This window comes from Octopus bimaculoides, chromosome 28 (genome assembly GCF_046866305.1).
Source record: "Octopus bimaculoides isolate indiv1 chromosome 28, ASM4686630v1, whole genome shotgun sequence".
Classification (NCBI taxonomy): Eukaryota; Metazoa; Mollusca; class Cephalopoda; order Octopoda; family Octopodidae; genus Octopus; species Octopus bimaculoides.
In genome coordinates this window covers 18,881,017-18,903,580 of record NC_142955.1, presented here as the reverse complement: position 1 = coordinate 18,903,580, position 22,564 = coordinate 18,881,017, and the positions used below count along the sequence as shown (strand labels likewise).

General features: G+C 41.0%; 2 protein-coding genes across 5 annotated transcripts; one reads left to right on the top strand and one right to left on the bottom strand.

The window, feature by feature from the left end:
• The first annotated feature begins 1,998 nt into the window (after positions 1–1,998).
• On the top strand, positions 1,999–15,057 carry LOC106867523 (transport and Golgi organization 2 homolog). 3 transcript variants are annotated; one of them, XM_089344237.1, is made up of 8 exons: positions 1,999–2,218; positions 7,709–7,884; positions 8,914–9,033; positions 9,689–9,806; positions 10,353–10,417; positions 12,097–12,256; positions 13,230–13,325; positions 14,146–15,057. In XM_089344237.1, exons 2-8 carry the CDS (start codon positions 7,743–7,745, stop codon positions 14,273–14,275), a joined length of 831 nt encoding a protein of 276 aa, XP_089200363.1. In that variant the 5' UTR covers positions 1,999–2,218; positions 7,709–7,742; the 3' UTR covers positions 14,276–15,057. The 3 variants fall into 3 exon arrangements, with proteins under 3 accessions (XP_089200363.1, XP_089200364.1, XP_089200365.1); XM_089344238.1 differs by having other exon boundaries at positions 2,079–2,218; positions 7,786–7,884; positions 14,146–14,416; XM_089344239.1 differs by lacking the exon at positions 7,709–7,884 and having other exon boundaries at positions 2,086–2,218; positions 14,146–14,416.
• Positions 15,000–22,062, bottom strand: LOC106867525 (armadillo repeat-containing protein 7). Of its 2 annotated transcripts, XM_052977591.2 has the most exons (7): positions 21,796–22,062; positions 21,179–21,277; positions 20,155–20,223; positions 18,337–18,403; positions 17,182–17,255; positions 16,150–16,241; positions 15,000–16,061 (listed from the first exon to the last, which is right to left on the bottom strand). In XM_052977591.2, the coding sequence occupies exons 1-7, from the start codon at positions 21,902–21,904 to the stop codon at positions 15,996–15,998; spliced, it is 576 nt and encodes a 191-aa protein (XP_052833551.1). In that variant the 5' UTR covers positions 21,905–22,062; the 3' UTR covers positions 15,000–15,995. The 2 variants fall into 2 exon arrangements, with proteins under 2 accessions (XP_052833551.1, XP_089200366.1); XM_089344240.1 differs by lacking the exon at positions 20,155–20,223 and having other exon boundaries at positions 21,796–22,060.
• Positions 22,063–22,564: the final 502 nt, after the last annotated feature.

Below are 22,564 nucleotides of genomic sequence, written 5' to 3'. Positions count from 1 at the left end.
TATGTCTAGCCCTTCTCTTCGGATGGCTGTAGTTATCCTCTTGCCAAAATGGAGTATTTTAAGGAAGCATATGTTGCTGGGTTTTCTATGTGTTCGGCGTGTTGGTCGTTTTGGGTACTGGAGCCGATTTACAATGGATCTAGGATACCTGTTGGTTTTCAATATATCTAAACATTTCGCCGCCCAGCATGCTAACGTTTCTGCCAGCTTGCTGTCTTTCACTACTTTCTTTTTCGAACTTTATCACTCATCTGCATACTTTGATCTTAACATGGGGCCCCTCAAACCCAGGGGTTGCAGGGGCTTAGCAATGGCCCTGTATATATATTCTTGTCAACCTTATGCACTCCCAGGGTATTGGCCAGTTTGGAGCATTTGTAGAAGACACTTGCCCCTGGGTTGTACACATTGGAACAAAATCCAAAATCTTGTGATAGCAAAGCAGGCTTCTTAGTTGTGCAGCCACGCATGTAGAACCATTTTCTATCTGCTTCGATGCCAATACCAGCCGTCTGTCCATCGTTTAATTGCATCATGCTTTCATTAGCTCAACCAGTAAATTTGTTGTGTTTGTTTGTTTGTTTTTTCTGTAATTGTTTACAAACTGAACTGCTGCCAAAACGGCTGGACTTGAAACTGTCTTTCGTTGGTTTAAATGCAAGGAGTGTGAGAGGAAGTTGGAGAAAAGGTCGAGGATGGGGAGAGATTGGAGGAAGGGTCGACGGTGGTTGGAGCAAAGGGGAAGGTCAGGGAGGGGGAACGGTGGTAGAAAAAGAGAAAAGGAAAGGGAGAGAAAGTGGAAGAGAGATATAAGGGAGAGAGAAGGTGTGGAAATAGAAGTGAAGAGAAAGAAGTTAAATAGGAGACAGACAGAGGTAGAGAGAGGGGGTAGAAAGAGAGAAGTGAGAGAGAGAGGATGTAGAGTTAAAGAGAGAGAAGAGAGAGATAGGCTAAGGAAATAGAAGGGAAGAGAGAGAGAGGGGGTAGAGAAGTGTACATGAGAGAGAGAGAGAGATATCATAAAGCATGGCCTAGATGCTGCGACCCTCCCTTCCCAGCTGGAGCCAGCAGGACTAGACCGAGGGGATGGTTAAAGGCCTGGCAGTAAGATAGTTTTCCCGTTCCATGTTGGTAGGTCCCTCATCAGAAATGCCGTCTGCTGTGACACCGTCTCCGGTGACAACCTGGTGTGTTCAGCTACGAAACCCAGGCTTGCGAAGGGCAAAACTGTCGAAGTTTCGGTCGCTCTCTGGCAGGTCTATGGTCGGGCCGGTGATCTCGGCCTCCGGACCACATCTCTGCTCAGCCCTAACGGGGCAGTGTGTCCCAGTGATGTCCCTTGCCATCCTTCGGACCGAGAGGCAGTTTTGAAAGTTATTTCTGAGATATTTCTCAGCCCCTAAATTATTTAATTCAATTCAAAACAATGACTACGATCGTTTTGTTTGCAAGAATCAGAAGAAAAAAACCCATAAAACAATGTATTCGGCGCTTTAAGAAGTTAGATAAGAGTGAAAGAGAGAGAGAGAGAGAGTGGTATAGACTTGTGAGAAAGTTAAAAAGAGAAGTAGAGATAGAAGACGAGAAAGAGTGAGAAAGAGAGGGAGGGGTCAAAGATAAAGGTGAGATAAAGGGAAAAAGAGACGGAGAGATAGAAGAGGAGAAAGACGAAGCGAAGGTAAGAATGAGAAAGAGAAAGGCACACAGAAAGACAGAGAGGGGCAAAGATAGAAGTGAGATAAAGAGGAAGAGAGAAGGCGAGGAAGAGTGGGTGAAGGTAAGAGTGAGAGAGAGGTGGGGGAAAAGATAGACGTGAGATAAAGAAGAAAAGGGATAGAGAGATAGAAGAGGCGAAAGAGGAAGAGAAGGTGAGAGTGAGAAAGAGAACGAGAGAGAGAGAGAGAGGACGAGTCAAAGATAGAAGTGGGATAAAGAGAAAAAGAGACGGAGAGAAAGAAGAGGAGAAAGAGAGAGGGAGGGTAAGAATAAGAAAGAGAGAGTTAGAGGTAGGAGTGAGAGGTGAGGTGAAACGTGAAGAAGTGAAAGTGAAGTGCGCCGTAAAAGCTTTATTCTGCGCATGCGTCGTTGTGGTTCTCTTGACCAAAATCCATTTCGCGTCGTCCTGCCCACTTGGGTGTCTTTCTTTTGGGATCCTTTTTTTACCTTAAACCTTCTCCACCTGACCAAACAAGCAACGATCTTTACCCGACGACAGACGGTAGGAACCACCTCTACCTCTATTTCTTATCAATTTACGCTTAATCTTCGTTGAACTTTGGTTAAAGGGTTTTGTTTACATGCTAAAGAGACAAGTCCGCAGTAAACCGTGTTACCATGGATCCTAACGGGGTTTGGCGCTTTCATTAGGGTTCGCCCCCTTATTCATGTGAGACAGTGTTAAATAGTGTCTTATTTGCTAATTATTGCTTCTGTTGTTATTATTACAGTCGCTATTTACATGTTTGCTGCTGTAGTAATGGTGTTGAGGGTAATAATACGGTCCCCCCCCCCCATCGTCAAAGGAGCCTTTTTTGCTGTTATTCATATGGGACAGTATTAAATGGGGTCTCGTTTTGTTAATTGTTGCTATTGCAATCGTTATTTATATGTTTCCTGTTGTGATGTTGCTGGTGATGGTGCAGTCCCCTCGTCAAATGATTTTTCTCTCTCGTTATTCACGTAAGACAGTATTAAATGGGGCCTTGTTTCGCTTTTCGCTCCTGTTTTCTTCTTTACACGTTTGCTTTTGTTGGTGTGGTGTTAGCGGTTGGTGTTGCAGCCCTTCCCTCAGACACATATCTCTACACGAAACACTCGCCGACTGGCAAATAAATAATAAACCCAGTGTTATCCACCACGGTGGTGCTCCAGCATGACCACAGCCGCTTGGCTGAAACCCATAAATAAATAAATAAATAGTTCGACTATTAAATCCGTCTTCAAACTGTCATCGACGGATTTTGTGGAATAATTCTCAATTATTTCACGAACCGGATGGTCGTTTCCCTCCGTCAAAGAATTTTCCGTCCAAAATTTCAATTATTTTTTTAACAAATTCATTCGTTCGTTTCTTTTACAACTTAATCCCCAATTCCATCCCCTTTTTCTCTGTTATTTTATTTACTATTACACTTCACTCACAAAACGGCCCTAATAGAAAACGGTGGAAGTTTTAAAAATTACGTACATCACCCGTTTCGGCGTAACTAAAAGCCTAAACCCTAACCCTAAACACCGGGGTGTGCGTATTCTTTACTTTCGCCATAGGAAACACTTACCTTTATTTTATTGTACACATTTAAGCTCTCTCACACACACACACACACACACAATCTTGAAGTCATAGAAGAGGGGGGCGTAACTCAAATGATCCCTAGACCGGGAAATCTAGCCCGAATTATAGCAAGAGAGTGAACCTTGCTGAAAGACAGCCGCGAACCAGGTGAGAGTGCTAACCCGGTCAACAGATTGATATTAACCTTAAAACCCACCGGCTCAACGCAAGGGCAGTACACTGGACAGTTACAGAGAAGCTGGAGGCTCACAGGTCTAAGGCCCATTGCCAATTTTTGTCGGTTGTGGTTTGCTGTCAGTAAAAAAAAAAAAAATGTAAAACCACCAACCCCGCCACTTCTCCCAGGTGTTTTTTTTTTAATCTGCAATAATGTTACAACAGCTCTAAGATTATTTATTAAGGGCCTCGCTTTCTTCTCGGACTTGCACTGGTTTATTATTTGGACTGTAGAATGGACGGTGGTCTTGGTTTGTCGATTGTCTTCACCCTGCCCTCTAAGGGATAGTATTGTATTAACCAGGAACGGATTAAGACCCACAGAGGCCCTAAGCAGTTAAAAGATTTTGCTGCTCCCATATCTCTCTTTCTCTTCTACTTGTTTCAGTCATTTGACTGTGGCCATGCTGGAGCACCGCCTTTAGTCGAGCAAATCGACCCCAGGACTTATTCTTTGGAAGCCTAGTACTTATTCTATCGGTTTCTTTTGCCGAACCGCTAAGTTGGGTGGGGGGGCAAACACAGACACACAAACATATATATATATATATATATATATACATATATACGACGGGCTTATTTCAGTTTCCGTCTACCAAATCCACTAACAAGGCTTTGGTCGGCCCGAGGCTATAGTAGAAGACACTTGCCGAAGGTGCCACGCAGTGGGACTGAACCCGGAACCATGTGGTTGGTAAGCAGGCTACTTACCACACAGCCACTCCTGCGCCTATTTATATATATATGTAATTCAAAATATAAACAATAATAAACCATTAAATAATTTTTTTTATTTTTTAAAATGAAACAAAACTGACATTAAGATGGAAAATGATGTTTATTTTTGTATAATTCCAATTTATTTAGATTTGAAGAAGTTTTCTTTGACTTTTTTAAATGCAAAATCTTTGATCAGATCCTTCCTGTGACACCATGAACACTCTAAAATTATATTCCCAATCATATAAACCACTTTGAATAGTATTTTAACAATTTTAAAGTGATTTCTTTTGTGCTGTAAACCATTTACCATTTCTGTGGTGCCCCCCTCCTTCCCTTGATGCCCTAGGCATGTGTTTGTCTTGCTTAATGGTTAATCTAGTACTGGTAGATGAGCTGTAGTGTAGTGGTAGCTTAGGTATCTATTACGGTATGTTGTAACGTTCCTATCTTGCTGAAGTTGTTGGGGCCTTTCATACTTCTGGGGTTGCAGGGCTTTAAAAAAATTTCTTTTAAAAACTCTGTTTTTATGTACATCATCATCATCAGCATCACATTCACATTTCCTTGCTTGACTGGATCAGACAATTCTTTGAGACATGTAAAAAGTACAGTTCAATTGCATGGCCGATGCCAGTATCACGTCAGTAGCACCTGTGCTGATGGCACAGGTGATTTTTATGTGCCGCCTGCATGGGTGCCAGTTATGTGATGCCAGCATCGGTCACGACTACAATTTCACTTGGCTTGACAAGGTTTGTTTCAATTAATTTTAAATATAACAAAGAATTTGGTAAAATAACTTCGTTATCATTCAGCTAGTGTTAGGAACATAAATTGTGACTAAGGTTTGGTGGAAGATTTTAATTCAAAACTTATGAAAACAAGACATTTGTACTACAGAGCCAGAAGTGGTTTCAGCCAGGTTGGTATCAAAAGGGTTAACACAGTTTAAACTTGAACCAACAGATCTTTGATATCAAAAGCATCACAGAATGACCATATCAGCTTTTTCCTTCTTTCTGTTACACACAAGTGTACTTTGGACTACATTGTGCAATGTGTCCCATTTTTAATGTCTTACATTCACAAACGAAGCTGATTTAGTGTTACATTCCGAAGTCCACTTGGAAATAATGACCACATTACGTTAGGTTTTATTTTGGAATTCTTAAATATCCATTTGTTTGTTTTTACGTTTGGCTGCTATGTCTAGCAGTTTGGATGACCATGCAGAAAGGCCTTGTTGTTGTAGTCGCTTAACTCAGGTTAACCTTGAACCATTAAACTTTTAATAGCAAAAGCATGACTGCATAACCATTCCATGCACAGATTCGATGAATATACTGGAGGTGGCCAAAAAAAAAAACACTCCCATGTTTCACACAACCATTCTTGTGGTGCTACTCTTAACGTAGTTCTCTGGGATATTCACCGTGGCACAAAGTGTGACAAGGCTGACCCTTTGAATTACAGGCACAACAGAAACAGGAAGTAAGAGTGAGAGAAAGTTGTGGTGGAAGAGTACAGCAGGATTCGCCACCATCCCCTGCCGGAGCCTCGTGGAGCTTTAGGTGTTTTCGCTCAATAAACACTCACAACGCCCGGTCTGGGAATTGAAACCACGATCCTATGACCGAGAGGCTGCTGCCCTAACCACTGGGCCATTGCACCTCCACTAAACATCCTGTACAACGAAAATAAACTCTAAAGTAGGCATGAGGCTTTTAAGTGAGTACTGTGCCCTACCTTGTCTTATAGTCACCTGTACTTTTTGTTACTAATTCTGAACTAGTTTTTCAAGTACAGGTATTCTGATTCTATTTATATTCAAAAACTTGAAGTGAGTGGGCAGTTTGTTGGCAACACTGTTCTCCATTCTTTTATTGTTATCTGTTACTGTCATTTGACTGCAGCCATGCTGGAGCACCGCCTTTAGTCAAATAGATCGACCCCCACCCCCAGGACTTATTCTTTGTAAGCCTGGTATTTATTCTATCGGTCTCTTTCGCCAAACTGTTAAGTTGCAGGGACGTAAACACACCAACATCAGTTGTCAAATGATAGCGGTGGGGGCAAACATACACATTCCAGATGGGCCAGGTGCTTCTCCCATTTTTATATTCTTCATGGCTTTGTCTACCTTGCTATTGTCTATTCAGCTAGATGGGTCCTTCTGTTGGAAGACTCTCTCTCCCATTAGTTCTCCGCATTTAGTAGCCCTTCATAGTAGCTCTTCCTTCTTCGAAGGGTTACTAAACTGCCCAGTAACCCATCATCCATGCGAACACATTTTCTCACATCATGATTTTCTCTCACACACTGTCTTGCTATCTGAAATATATATATACACATATATATATATGTATATGAGCCTGACTGACTCCTGTGCCAGTGGCACATAAAAAGTACCATCCAAATGTGTTCGGTGGCAGGCCCACCTTACTGGCTCCGGTGCCGGTGGCACATATAAAGCACCATCCAAACGTGATTGGTGCCAGGTTCACCTTACTGGCTCCTGTGCTGGTGGCACATAAAAAGTACCATCCAAATGTGTTCGGTGGCAGGACCACCTTACTGGCTCCGGTGCCGGTGGCACATATAAAGCACCATCCAAACGTGATTGGTGCCAGGTTCACCTTACTGGCTCCTGTGCTGGTGGCACATAAAAAGTACTGACTACACTCCCAGAGTGGTTGGCATTAGGAAGAGCATCCAGCTGTAGAAACTCTGCCAGATCAGATTGGAGCCAACTCATGGGTCTGTTTGGGTGGTTGTTGCTGGTGAACGCTTCACCAGTGCAGATCTGACCTCGACCTCTTTTCACTGCCTTTTACAAAACGGAGAGGAAACATTGCTTGTATTCTTTAACAGGCTTAAACAGTGTGACACACATACACACACATACTTATATATAGGACTATTCAATCCAGTTTGGGCAGAAAATCAGATTATTTCAGTTGTTTAAATATCTTTTTGTTTGGTTGCTAACTTAGAAAAAAAATGCAAAACAAAAACATGAAAAGTATTTTTCGTTTTATTGCAAAACTATTTTATGAACATGACAGGTGCAATTGTGTGGTAAGAAGCTTTCTTCCCAACCGCATGGTTCTAGGTTCACTCCCACAGTGTGGCACCCCAGGCCACAACTACAATTTCCATTTGATTGTGATTTGATTGATTTACTTCACGTCCTGTCACCCGACGATTCGACCACGGTCAAGTCCAGTGTTCTTGGTTGACTTGTAGGGATTCTATAATTTGTTTTGGCCTGATAGTCATCCACCATTCTTAAGAAGTCACTGCCTGTTTTTTTCTTAGAGGCCCAGTTCTGACCAGAGGGAAAATTTCAGTGGTTTTGTGTGAGGTGACGTCAGAACACCATACACATTCTCAACCTCCAGGTGCCGACTGATCTAACCGTTCCCCCATTGGTCAGTGGTTTTGCTACATTTCTCTCCCTTTCTCTGCCACCAGGAGGACATCCTCATCCTGACACAATCCTCTGACAATGTGTATGCTCTTCTTCCATTTCCTCGCTGATCCTTCGCCAGATAAATATCGCCTGATCTTAGCCAATATCCGTGATGAAAGCTGGGATCGCCTCACATTACCCCTCGGATTCTGGAAGGACAATCCTCAGTGTATTGGTGGTAAGTGGTAGTTCTTGTTCTCTTTTATCTTTTACTTGTTTCACTCACTAGACTGTGGCCCTGCTGGGGCACCGGCTTGAGCAATTTTTTGTCAAATGAATCAACTGCTGTACTTCTTTTTTTAAAGAAGTGGTACTTATTCTATTAATATCTTTTGCTGAACTGCTAAGTTACAGGAACACAAACACACCAACACTTGTTGTCAACTGGTTGAAGTGGGGGTGGAGAACAAACACACACACACACGTCTTTTATTTGCTTGTCATTTGACTGTGGCCATGCTGGAGCCACCACCTTAAAGGGTTTGTTAGCCTAGTATTTATTTTATCAGCCTCTTTTTGCTGAACTACTAAGTTATAGGACACAGACACATACACATACATATATATATGTACAACAGGTTTCTTTCAGTTTCCGTCTACCAAATCCACTCGCAAGGATTTGGTTGTGCCGAGGCTGTAGTAGAAGACACTTGCCCAAGGTGCCACGCAGTAGGACTGAACCCAGAATGATGTGGCTGGGATGAAAGGCAAAGTCAACCCCAGCAGAGTTTGAACTCAGAACATAGAAACGGATGAAATACCGTAAAGCACTTTGCCCAGCATACTAACAAGTCTACCAGCTCACTACCTTAATAATAATAATAATAATAATAATAATAATGATAATAATAGTCCTTTCTGTTAAAGGCACAAGGCCTGAAATATGGGGGGAGGAGGGGACTAGTTGATTACATCAACCCCAGCGTTTCACTGGTACTTAATTTATTGACCCTGAAAGGATGAAAGGCAAAATCAGCCACGGTGGAATTTGATCTCAGAATGTAGCGGTAGACGAAATACCAATAAACATTTCGCCCAGCGTGCTAATGATTCAGCCAGCTTTGATGATCATGATAATGTCGATATGATGATAGTGTTGATGGTGTTGGCGGGTGACGGTGATGAAAAACAGTGTTTAAAAATGTGTGAATTTGTATACCTAATCAACCGACACTGTCTTTAGCTCTTCTGCGTTTGTTTCATCAAGGTATGGATCTTATGGAGGGACGAGAAGGTGGAACATGGCTAGCTGTGAACCGGAATGGTAAATTATCTTGTTTACTAAACATTTACTGTGAGGAACCAGACCCTTCCAAGAAGCATCGTGGTACGTGAACTGTCCTTCTTTTTGATTTTGTCTTCATTTACAAACACACACACACACACAGATATAACTATTTATCTACCTATCTTATCTATCTATCTGTCTGTTCATCTATCTATTTGTCTATTTATTTATCTATATATATGTCTATCTGTCTATCTGTTTGTCTATCCATCCATCCATCTATTTATTTATCTGTCTATCTATCTTTCAATCTATTGATTGATCGATTGAGGCACATGGCTAAGTGGTTAGGGTGTTGCACTCATGATCTTGAGATTATAGTTTCAATTCCTGGACTGGGCAATCATTGCGTTCTTAAGCAAAACACTTCATTTTGCATTACTCCATTCCACTCAGCTGGCAAAGAGAAAACCAACTTTGAGTTTATGGCACAGGAAGGACTGTTGACCATTTTGTTTTTTTCTTATTTGATCACCCTATCTATCTATATGTATTTCTGTATTTCTATTTCTCTAGCTACCTGTCTAGCTCACCTATCTCTCTAACTAAATGTATATCTTTCTGTTTATCTCTCTAGCTACCTGTCTATCTTTTTACCTGTCTGTCTCTCTATCAATCAATCCATCCATCCAAACACACGCACACATATTTGTGTCTATGTTTCTTACGACACTCTCTCTCTTTTCATTCCAAGGTCAACTTGTGTCCGACTATTTGAACAATGACCAATATACTGCTGTGTCTTACACGAACACTTTAGCTTCTCTCCGCACGGATTTCTCACCTTTTACTATTGTCTTAATGGATCTCAGGTAAGTTCTACTGACTTCCTAAAATGTCTGCAGATTATTATTATTATTATTATTATTATTTGAGATCAACGTTGCCTTTCATCCTTTCAGTGTTGATTAACAAGTACCGGTTATGCACTGGGGCCCGATATAATCAACTTAATTCCTTCCCCCAAATTCGAAGCCTTGTGCCTACAATAGAAAGGATTATTGTTATTATTATTATTATTATTATATGTTAGAAAGATTGATGTAACTCTTCATGCTTAGTGGTATTTTGTCTGCCATTATGTTCTGAGTTCAAATTCCGCTGAGGTCGACTTTACCTTTCATCCTTTCGGGGTCGATTAAATAAGTACCAGTTACGCACTGGGGTCGATATAATCGACTTAATCCGTTTTTCTGTCCTTGTTTGTCCCCTCTGTGTGTAGCCCCTTGTGGGCAGTAAAGAAATAAGAAAGACACCGAGATAGTTGTCTTACTTGGTGACCCCTGTAAGACAAAGAAAAAGAAGAAGTGGGGAGAGAGTTATGTATATATATAATGAGCCCCTATTTATTTTTGCAGTTCTAACGAAGTCTATTGTCTGTCTAACACTGAAGATAACAGCGAACCACAGTTATTAGAACCAGGTGAGGTGGCCATGTTACATTCACTCGTTCACCTGGCCCTTGTTTGCCAACACACACACATATGCATAAACACATACAAATCTACATATATACACACAAGTGTCTTAGACACACAGATGCTCACACACACACACCCACACACACACGCGCATTATTGAGTTGTCAGCATTCATCTGCATCACATGACCAAACCGGCACAGTCTTCTCTCTTGCACACAGCAACCAATTCCTCTTTTGCCTAAACTTCTCTCTCAAAACACTAGCACTCTGTCGAACATATACACTTACATTACATGGCTGTGTGGTAAGTTGCTTGTAGTTCGGCAAAAGAGCCCGATAGAGTAAGGACTAGGCTTACAAAGAACAAGCTCTGGGGTCGATTTTTTTTATCAACTAAAAGGCAGTGCTCCAGCATGGCCGCAGTCAAATGACTGAAACAAGTAAAAGAGTAAAAGAGAGAGAAAGAGTATAGTCTCCTTTTGAAGTCTGTGCTGCCTTGTGTTAACAGACTTGCATTTAAAACTTCCAGGTTTAATCGAAACTTGTTAGTTACTAAGTTGGCAATGCTCACTGCGTATCTCTCTTTCACATACATACACTAAAAACCAAGGATAAATAACTATATCTGTTATATATATATGCAAATAATCTCTTTTTGAAATCTGTGTTGCATTGTTTTAACAGGCTTGTACTTAGGATTCCCACAGTTTTAATCATAACTTGATAGTTACTAAGGTAACAATACAACTTATTTATTGATCATTCACACACTCTCTCTCTCTCTCTCTCTCAATAACTCTTTCTCCTCCCTTTTTTCCCCTTCTCTCTACACATATGCTGTCATTGACAGACAGATGGAGATCAGCTTCACTTTTAATGATATAAGATTCACAACAGCAAACCTGTAGCTTCTATTTGCTCAGCCGAATCTGAAGTTGTTAAAACAGCCATTTAGCACACTGCTTCTGCAGGGCTGAATAAGAAAATGAGAATGTGGCCATCACAGCAACGGTGCCCAACATTCAGAGGTTTTAGCACCAAAACTTTTTTTTCATAAGCCTTGTTAGAAGATTCTAGAAGGCTCTAGAACAGTGGTTCCCATCCTTGGGTCTATGGACCCCTGGTGGTCCTTAAAAGTAATAGAGAGGTCCATGAACTAAATTCAAAATTTCATATATATATATATATATGTATATATATATATATATATATATATATACATAAGGATAAGCATATTAAAAGGGTTGGGGACCCCTGTTCTAGAAGGTTAAATCAAGTGATAGCTCAAGACTGATTGGTCAGTTAATCGACCAATCATATGAAATGATTATGGTTAAGTTATAACTTGGTGATTTCGGTGATTCAGTTTTGTCTCTGCTACACACTCCTACAAACACCCACGCGCACACACACCCACGCCTATACACCCATACACACATTCATATACATACTCATACGCACACCCATATATACACATACACCCTCACATTCATCCTCATATACACACACACACACCCATACGTACAATCATATACACACCCATTCATACACCCACACTCGCACACACACTGACCCATGCACACACATACACAATCCCCCCACACACACACACACGTTTACACGACCATGCTGTATCTCCCCCCCCCCTAACACTCCACCTCTCTTTCCTCCGCCGCCAGGTACTTCTTATGTGTTTGGAAACTCTGAGTTGTTGCACCCGCTCCACAAGGTGTGCAAGGGTAAAGAATTATTCAATGACGTCATCACGAAATACTCCACGACACAACACCACCAACAACTCAAAGACGGCCTTTTTCAGATGATGATGAACAAAGAACCGTAAGACCTGCTGCTTGGGGGGGAGGGTATCTTTTTTTTTTTTTTAATCATTTACTTGTTTAAGTCACTAGACTGCAGCCACGCTGGAGCACCGCTTTGTAGAAATTCTAGTCAGACAAACTGATCTCAGTAATTTTTTTTTTATTTTTATTATTAAGCTTGCTATTTATTTTATCAGTTACTTTAGCTGCACTGCTAAGTTACAGCAATGTAAACATGCCAATACTGATTGTCAAGCAGGGCCGGAGGACAAATGCACGCACACACACACGCGGTCGTGCGCACTTAATTCAACGGGCTTCTTTCAGTTTCCATCTACCAAAACCACTCGTAAGGATTTGGTTGACCCAAGGCTATAGTAGAAGAAAGTTACCCAAGATGTCATGCAGGGTGATTGAACCTGGAACCATGTGGTTGGGAAGCAAACTTCTTACCACACAGCCATGTCTGCACCCTATATATGTGTGAAGGTGTGTGGCTTAGTGGTTAGGCTGTTGCACTCAGTTGCTAGATCGTAGTTTCAATTCCCTGAAGTGTGGTGCATTGTGTTCTTCAGCAAAACACTTCATTTCACATTGCTCCACACCCCCTTTGATCAGGGGGGATTGTTGGCCACCTCGCCTACCCAGCGAGGGGGCATCGTTTGAGGGCTAAAGCAATGCAAAAGCGCATTGTGACTAGCAATGTATAACAACATCTGATAGCCTGCTCTATCATGTGATTACACACACACACACAACAGGCTTCTTTTAGTTTCCATCTACCAAATCCACTCACAAGGCTTTGGTGAGCCTTGAGGCTACTGTAGAAAACACTTGCCCGACTGAACCCAGAACCATGTGGTTGGGAAGCAAGCTTCTTGGTATTTTAATTGTGTACTAATTAGTCATGCCATGTTTTGATAAAACTCTTCCATTCCTTATTTGTCAATGTTTGTCAGATTACTTTTTTATTTTTTTATCTCATTATCCAGATATTATGACCAGGAATACACCCAGAAATTTCCATCCTTCAAGTCAACCATTCCTTATATCTATTTCCAAAATGAAGAGGAACGAAGAGGATCAAGGTAAAAAAAAAGAAGACAGTATTTCTGAATTTTTAACCTTTAGCACACAGCAGGTGCATCATGTCGTTGTATGAGTTTTCTCCCCTCTCAATGCAATACAATGTGCCTGCAGCTACTGGGGAGATAATTCTACAGTGGTGCAATGCATCTAAGCATGCTTAACAAGTGATGTAAGAGCACTGCTAACACAGTAGAACATGGCATTCAGATTACACTTTAAAATATAATGCTTATATATTCATATCGTTTTGAATTAATCCTGCATTATCTTATAGCTTTGAGATTTTAATGATGGGATTGTTTATTTTATTCTGAGAATGACATTGTAGGGTAGGTGTAAAAAGCCAGATCTGGCCACATTGGAAATGTGCTGTGCGTGAGAAGACCCGGCAAGCCAAGTGAGATCGTTGCCAGTGCCCCTGGACTGGCTCTTGTGCGGGTGGCACATAAGATGCACCATTTTGAGTGTGGCCTTTGAGGATTTTCGAGCGAGATCGTTGCCAGTGCCCATGGACTGGCTCTTGTGCGGGTGGCACATAAAAGACACCATTTTGAGCGTGGCTGTTGCCAGTACCGCCTGACTGGCCTTCGTGCGGGTGACACGTAAAAGCACCCACTACACTCTCTGAGTGGTTGGCGTTAGGAAGGGCATCCAGCTGTAGAAACTCTGCCAAATTAGATTGGAACCTGGTGTTGCCATCCGGTTTCACCAGTCCTCAGTCAAATCGTCCAACCCATGCTAGCAGAGAAAGTGGACGTTAAACGATGATGATGATGATGATGGTTTGATTAATGTAAGTCAATGTTTCTCTCTCTTCAGGACCCATACTGTGCTACTGGTTGATGGAGACGGCAAAATAGACATCACCGAAAGAACGCTAGAGACTCCGATCAAGGCTGGGGAATACAGATGGCAGGCTTCCAGTTTCTCTTACAGCCTTGCTTTATAGCAATGACTTCCACAGCAGCAACACCAACAATAATAGTTAAGGTTTTGCAGACACAAGCACAGCGAGACAATTTATAGATAAAGAACAGAATAATAATAATAATAATAATAAATAATAATAATAATGGTTGTCTCTGGTTTAGACATAAGGAAGCCAGCAATTTTGAAAAGGGGTAGAGGTTGGTTGTTTGCATGGCCCTCTCCTTGGCATGGTTTTTTTTTTCTACAGCTGGATGCCCTTCCTAATGCCAACCACTTTACAGAGTGGTCTGGGTGATTTTTTTCTTATATAGCACCACCACCACCACCACTACCATCTTCATTTTCTACCCACCCCCAACTTTCCTACGACCCCTTATATTGCCATTAAGCCTTGTCAACTATCTTCACCTCTGGGTTGGTTAAATCTGTTATTCGCATGAAGAAAACTTCCATCACATTTGGCTATGTAGCCTGTCTGAGTGACACACAGACAACATTATGGTTTTTCCTAGTTATGTATATATATATATCTTATCTCTGTATATAATAATAGCTGATATAATATTTGTTGGTTGGTTGCTTGCTCTAGTCACAACTTACATTGTATAGAGAGAGGGGGAGAGATACAGAGAGGGTTAACATAAGAGGTGTCAGATAGGCTTGGTGACAGGCAATGAGTAAAAGAACATTCCTCTCCCACTACACACACACACAGTGAAAAAGAATCGCAGAGGAGGAGTCAATGAAATTTGTATTATGTAATTTTATTTTAAAAGTAATAAATATTTTTCGTTTTGAAAATCAATTTTCATTTCATTATTTTGTATGAAGCACCAAGAAATTTGATAAAAGTTAAACTTGTAACTGTCTGCTGTATTTCTTGATGTTTGGCCATGTTGGCAAAAGGAAGCTGCCAAAATTATACATTGTCATACGACAGGTTATACTATAGACAGAAACTGGAAGAAGCCAATTGTATCTATGTTTGTGTGTCTGTGTTTGTCTCCACACCATCGCTTGACAACTGATGTTGGTGTGTTTACGTCCCTGTAACTTAGCGGTTCAGCAAAAGAGACTGATAGAATAAGTACTAAGTTTACAAAGAATAAGACCTGGGGTCGATTTGTTCAACAAAAGGCGGTGTTCCAGCATGGTCGCAGTCAATATAAATAACTATTTGAAAAACCTGTTAAGTAAACACACCAACATTGGTTGTCAAGCAATGGTGGGGCGGGGACAAACAGACACAAACATATCATGGGCTTCTTTCAGTTTCCGTCTACCAAATCCACTAACAAAGCTTTGGTCGGCCTGAGGCTATAGAAGAAGACACTTGCCCAAGGTGCCACGCAGTGGGACTGAACCTGGAACCAACCTTCTTGCCATACAGCAATGCTTGCGCCTATATAGATATACTTGAAAATCTTTTAGTTTCCACCTTTCAAATCTGTTCATAAGACTTTGCTCAGCCTCTGGCTACAGACGAAGGCACTTGCTCGAGCTGTTGCACAAACGAATTGCACTTGAATGCAGCAGTGCTTGACCCGGAGTATTTTGCAACAGATTCCTGTGCATTCTTGAGTTCAAATCAAGTCGGGGTCAACACTCTACCTTTCTTCCTTCTGGAGGTGACGTGCCGATAAATCAAAATACCAGTTAACTACTGGGGTAGGTCGGTCGATATATTCAGCTGCTCCATCTCACCAGAATTTCTGAGCTTCTAGCTTTCGTCATCGTTGTCAATGGTCTGCGACTGAAGCTTGATCTCCGTATTTCACCTTATTATCTTCTTTGTTGAAATAATCCTGGAGGAAGAAAATAAATAATAATAATAATGGTTTCAAATTTTGCCATATATACAATAGTGTAGAAAGATAGAAAATGGTTGTTTACCTCGATGAATATGGTAGCTAAGTTTTTAATGCGTGCGTTAGAGTTTCCAGACCAGTCTAGGATTCGTTTTGTGAACTCCTCCGTCAGAATAGCTGGCAAAAAATTAGTGGTTCAATAAAATTAGTGGTTCATTTTTTTGAAAGACATCCATAAACATACTATCAACAAGTGGTGCTCCAGCATGGTCTTAATCATCAGAATGATCATCATCATCGTTTAATGTCTGCTTTCCATGCTAGCATGGGTTGGACGATTTGACTGAGGACTGGTGAAACCAGAGGGGAAAAATGGCAGTGGCTCTCATGGCTTCTGATCTTAATTGATTGGAAGTGTTATCATGTACATTCTTTTGTCTTGGTATAAAAGATGGTCCACAGCAAATATTCTGCTCAATACCATAGATTTGTTTGTCAGTTGTTTGACCTTAACCAGTTGAGCATGTCCCTTGGTGGCTGACGATATGTGCATCTTTGATCATGAGCAGAAGTAGTGGGGGAGCATCATAGCTATGTGTTGAGAGGAATTCTTTAGGGTTTGAATAATTTGCCCCTGGAAATACGGGTGTTTCATTCAACATCTTTAAACAACTCTTATTCAGGGACCATTTGAGTGGGATGGGCTACTTGACCTGAAGAAAATTCCAACTGGGCCCCACCTGCAAGGTCATGCACTGTTTATCTTGATATGAGATCACCATGTTACGCACATATGGTTGTGATGCATTTGCCTGGTGTACCCTTATCAGACGGGTCGTCATGATGGGTATACTGGGCTTCGTATATTTTACCCTAGTGTCACTTTGATGGCATGCACTGCTCTTTCACTCAATAATAACAATAATACTAATAATAAGTAATAATAGTTTAAAAGTTTGGCACAAGGGCAGCAATTTTTGAGGGAAGAGGGTTAGACAATTATATTGACCCTCGTACATGACTGGTACCTTATTTCATCAACCCATAGACAATGAAAGACAAAGCTGAGATTTGAACTCAGAATGTAAAGAGTTGCAACTGAAATAAATATTCTTACCTTTTTTGGAAGCTGGGGTGATGAGGAACATCAGACATGTCAAGGCTGATATTAATGTTTCTTCATTAGCACCACTGAAAGATAGGAGTTAATTAAACGAATACATAAATATGCACAATCAATTGTTTTTATGACCTCCTCCTTGATCACTCTCTCTCTGAAAATTACTATTTTTTGTTTTAAATCTCACAACGAGAGATATTCAGCAACAGTACTTTGGAGTAAAGATTGTTTGCCAACATAACATGGCAGTCCTGGTTAAGGACGAATGTTGCTGTAATTTAGCCCCAGGTGACATCGTCTCCAGCTGGCTATACAACACGATCTGTGTCCTTATATTTTCAAACAAGGGCATCTAGCACCCCCACTCAGCTCAAAACAATATCTGTGTATCGCAATTTTCGGGTTATTTCCCTTCATCAGCACAGAACAATTGTTCGGCTAGAGGTGGCGCTGCCAAATTCCCGTTCGAAATATATAATTTTCTCTCTCTCTGGTCGGGTAACCATGTACCTCCCCTACAGCAAGACACCCATTTCTGTCTCTCTGTCACACTCTAACCTTTCATCATCTGACACAAGACCACCTCCTCCAATGCCCCATCCCCTTTCAAAGGATCTTTGTCGAGCAAGTTACTTGATGACCCTGTCAGTACTGGTGCCACTTAAAGAGGACTAGTATCTAAGGAGACAATATTTCCACCTTTGATCGAATGAGGATGCAGGATACTGTACTGAGAGAGGTGGCTTTATGCCAGGTGCCCAGGTGGTGAGAGGCTAAAGTATGATAGAGGGACAAGCACAGGTGTTTTGCTGTCCAGGTGTCTTGATGTACAAATGTCATGCTGTCCAGGTGTCTTGATGTACAGGTGTTTTGCTGTCCAGGTGTCTTGCTGTACAGGCATTTTGCTGTTCAGGTGTCTTGATGTACAAGTGTCATGCTGTCCAGGTGTCTTGCTGTACAGGCATTTTGCCGTACAGGTGTTTTGCCATATTCCACAAAAAATAAAAATCAAAAGCAGACATCCGGTTCTGAAATGCAATTCTGCACCAACACAAAAGACACTGCTGCACACACATTCAGGAATGCAGAGATGCACCTGAAGACAAACCTGATGATTGATATGAATAATATGAACAATGATTAATGACTCACCTGAGGCAGTGCTTTTTCACAATATTTACACCATCGTTTTTGATAATAAACTCCTTGTTTTTCTCATCTGAAATGAGATATACACAGATATATATATATATATATATATATATATATATACACACACACACACAAATACATATAGGTAAGTAGGTATAAATCTCTCTCTCTCTCTCTCTCTATATATATATATATATTTTTTTTTTTGCCAGGTCAGAACGTTGAACCCTGGACATTCTTCTCTCTCCATTTTATCCCATCTTAATCCTTTCTGTTGAAGAACATAGGCTTGAAACATACAAGACTTTTCCATTCTTCCCAAGCGTCAAACTAATACACCTGCTGGCTGTTCCTACACCTGTCTTCGTCTTTTGTTTTCTGTAAATCTGAACTACATGTATATGTATATCATGATGACAATGATCTACATATGTATATATATCTACATACATACACACATATATGTACAAAGTCATAAATGGCAGAGAAATAGTTTAATGAAATTTTATTTAACAATAAGAAAATCCTGTCATGAACAAAACGAAATGTCGCTATGCCTGGCTACCAGCGACTAGAAGCCTTCTGCGTTTAAACTGGCCATACCCATTCCAAATAGTCTACCTGTTTTATGTTCAAACCAACCGGTTCTGGCCTTTCACATCTACCTTACAATGTCATTCTAAAAATAAACAATCTCATCATTGAAAGCTTGAGGCTATGAGAGATAAAGCATGATTAATACAAAGCAATGTGAATAAATAAGAATTAACAGTTGATGGAATAATCTGGATGCTAAAGGGTTAAAGAAATTTATATCTAAGTAGAAATTAAACAAATTAGATAGATGCCTGGGCCGTTTACTCTAAGGTGCGAATTCCTCGACTTAGTCTAATTATCTCCCTTATAAAGGCAAATTCTGATTATCTCCCCTGCAATGGTAAATTCTGCAGGAATTCAGACCAGGAACGTGAAAGATCCATTAGGGAGGAAGAAAGATTATGATTGTTATTGTGATTGGGAATAGGTCTTTTTTTTTTCTTTTAGTTGTTGTGTTCACTGAACTGTGGCCATGCTGTAGCACAGCCTACAAAGGTTTAACATACATGCGGATATAAATATACATATGTGTGTACATACGTTTGTTCAATTTTATTTCAAGATTTCTTGCCAACAGAGAAAGAACCGGTTTCTAACCCAGATCCAAGGCTCCTTGATTTGAATTTCAACAATCAACAACAAGGTGTGTATATATGTGTGTGTGTGTGTGTGTGTGTGTGTGTATGTATATGTGCAGATTAGCATGTTTTGTTTTATGTATGTATTCTCATGCATATAGCTACATATCCAGACATGCTCATATATATATTTAAATGATAAACTTCTGGAAAGTTTTACAGGGATGGATTGGATCTGTAGTCTTTGAATTAGCTTTCTCCTTTTTGGATTTGGGAAGCCTAATTTCTCAAGATTGGTATTTAGGCAATGTGTTACCATATCCCAGTGCCCCAATAATTACAGGTTCCAGAACACCCATTCTTGTGCCATGCTAAAGGCATCTAGTCTCTCTATAAAGTGGTTGGCATTAGTATTATAACCCCTTTTGTAAGGGATTATAATACTATCCATGTATAAGACACTCCCATATTTTCTTAACCTAATTTTTGGCAAAAAAAGGGTTCCTTATACACGTTAAAATACGGTAACTCTCGAGATCAATATGAGTGACTAAAAGCCTAGGCAGTAGTACTCCAGCATGGCCAGTCCGACTGTAATGTGCATCGGAATGAAAGCAAGAACTACTTGAATAAGACGCCTTACCTAAACAGCAATTGCATAAACCTGCTATGGCAAATTCTACCATTTTCTCATCGTTGTCTTCTAAAGAATCTGCAACAACAACAACAACAAACACAACTGTGTCGTTAAACATTTAACAAAATGAGAACTTCACCAGCAGCAGCATCGTTGTCAATAGCAATAACAGTCATCATCATCATCATCATCACCGTTATCCTTATGGACATCACCACCACCAGCACTACCATCATCATCATCATCACCACCACCATAATCCTCATAATCTTACGGCTGAGAAATAAAGTCAACTACACAGCCATGGTGGCACATAAAAAGCACCACCCAAACGTGGTTGATGCCAGTGCCACCTGACTGGCTCCTGTGGCAGTGGCATGTAAAAAGCACCCACTACACTCTCGGAGTGGTTGGTGTTAGGAAGGGCACCCAGCTGTAGAAACTCTGCCAGATCAGATTGGAGCCTGGTGCAGCCATCTGGTTTCACCAGTCTTCGGTCAAACCGTCCAACCCATGCCAGCATGGAAAGCGGACGTATGATGATGATGATGATGTTGTGCACATATATATGACGACGATGGTGATGACAAGAACGACAGTGAAAATGATGGTGATGATGACAGTGATAACGAGAACAGCAATGATGAAAATGATGATGACGACGATGACGATGATGATGATGATGCAACCATGGTAAAGTGAATGTTAAAATGATGATAATGTTGACGGTGGTGGTGGTGGTGGTGGTGGCAACGACACTATAGATTACAGGAGTGTCCCAAACACAAAATTAATTATGGAAGTTATTTTTACTTAATTCTTCATTATTTTTGGAACTAATTGAAACAACATTGGAGCGTTTCAACAGAAATATGATAACAATGTGAAAAAGTTTAGCAACATCACAGAACCAGGATGATTCCAAAAGACAAGGTTGTTATCAGGAAAATTACGGTTTATCTGTGGATAAATGGTAGAATATGGAAGGGGTTCAAGAAAAAGTTTAGAATACAAAGACATTTCTACTTACCAAGAAACAAATCCAGGATATTGAGTTGGCGAAAGAAGCCATAGTTTAGGGGGTCGTAGCCAAAATTAGCCAGGTTGGCAAGAATTTCTTTCTTAGCATCTGAAAAGAGATATTTCAGGCATGACTCATTGCATTTTAAGGATTTTAAGGGTCCCAAACTGTAGTTATGCCCTTTGCGTATTTGACTGCTGTTTCTAACCCGTTGGGCGGTGAAATTTATAACACACATACAAATACACACCCAGAGTGTAACACACAGGGAAACACATACGTAAATATGTAGTCAACATTATTGTTCCAGTGTGTGTGTGTGTGTAGTGTGTTAATGTTTGTGTATGTGCTTGGGCCAAGGCAAAGAATCCGTACACCGGGTGGTTAGGGTCAGGGTTCAACTTAGGGCTTATGTTACGCCGAAAACCCGGCGGTGTGCGTATTCTTTACCTCCGACTGTGTTTGTGTGTGTGTGTAATGCGTTAATGTTTCTGTATGTGTTTGTGTGTAATGCGTTAATGTCTGTGTGTATGTGTGGGTAATGCGTTCATGTATGTGTATGTGTGTCCGAGCGTGTACTGCGTTAATGTTTGTGTGTAATGCGTTAGTGTTTGTGCATTGTTTACCATCGGATGTTGTCTCTTCAAACTCTGTCACCAACGACTGGAGGTAACTGAGACGACCGATGCCATATTCACCAGTTTTCTTCCTCAAATATTCCTCCGAACTAAACATCGCGGGCCTGAAATAAATTAGAGAGAGAAAGACAGACTGAAGAAACGGTGGCTAAAGAAATAAAATCAGAGAGTAAGACAGGCGGAGGGAAGGAAAGAGAAAGTGGAGGAAGTCCTGACGAATACATGCGTACGAAACAGTGATTATGGCGGAAAGAGAGTTTCCGGTTTAGCAGTTGTTTATTTGTATGGTTCATCAAAGTATGGATGCATCGAAGGGAAACAATATGTATGGATCGCTTAATTGTTGTTGTTGTTGGCACTCCGTCGCTTACGACGTCGAGGGTTCCAGTTGATCCGATCAACGGAACAGCCTGCTCGTGAAATTAACGTGCAAGTGGCTGAGCACTCCACAGACACGTGTACCCTTAACATAGTTCTCGGGGGGATATTCAGCGTGACACAGTGTGACAAGGCTGACCCTTTGAATTACAGGCACAGCAGAAACAAGGAGAAAGAGTGAGAGAAAGTTGTGGTGGAAGAGTACAGCAGGGTTCGCCACCATCCCCCTGCCGGAGCCTCGTGGAGCTTTTACGTGTTTTCGCTCAATAAACACTCACAACGCCCGGTCTGGGAATCGAAACCGCGAGTCCGCTGCCCTAACCACTGGGCCGTTGCACCTCTACCATCCAACCCATGCCAGCATGGAAAAACAGATGTT

Excerpts from the sequence above, each read along its gene's own strand:
- LOC106867523 (XM_089344237.1), top strand. The coding sequence starts at position 7,743 with ATGTGTATGCTCTTCTTCCATTTCCTCGCTGATCCTTCGCCAGATAAA. Across the intron at positions 9,807-10,352 it reads ATTGTCTTAATGGATCTCAG|TTCTAACGAAGTCTATTGTC; the intron begins GTAAGTTCTACT and ends TTATTTTTGCAG. Across the intron at positions 12,257-13,229 it reads ATGATGATGAACAAAGAACC|ATATTATGACCAGGAATACA; the intron begins GTAAGACCTGCT and ends CTCATTATCCAG.
- LOC106867525 (XM_052977591.2), bottom strand. The coding sequence starts at position 21,904 with ATGTTTAGTTCGGAGGAATATTTGAGGAAGAAAACTGGTGAATATGGC. Across the intron at positions 17,256-18,336 it reads GTGAAAAAGCACTGCCTCAG|TGGTGCTAATGAAGAAACAT; the intron begins GTGAGTCATTAA and ends CCTATCTTTCAG. Across the intron at positions 16,062-16,149 it reads TAGCTACCATATTCATCGAG|GATTATTTCAACAAAGAAGA; the intron begins GTAAACAACCAT and ends TTCTTCCTCCAG.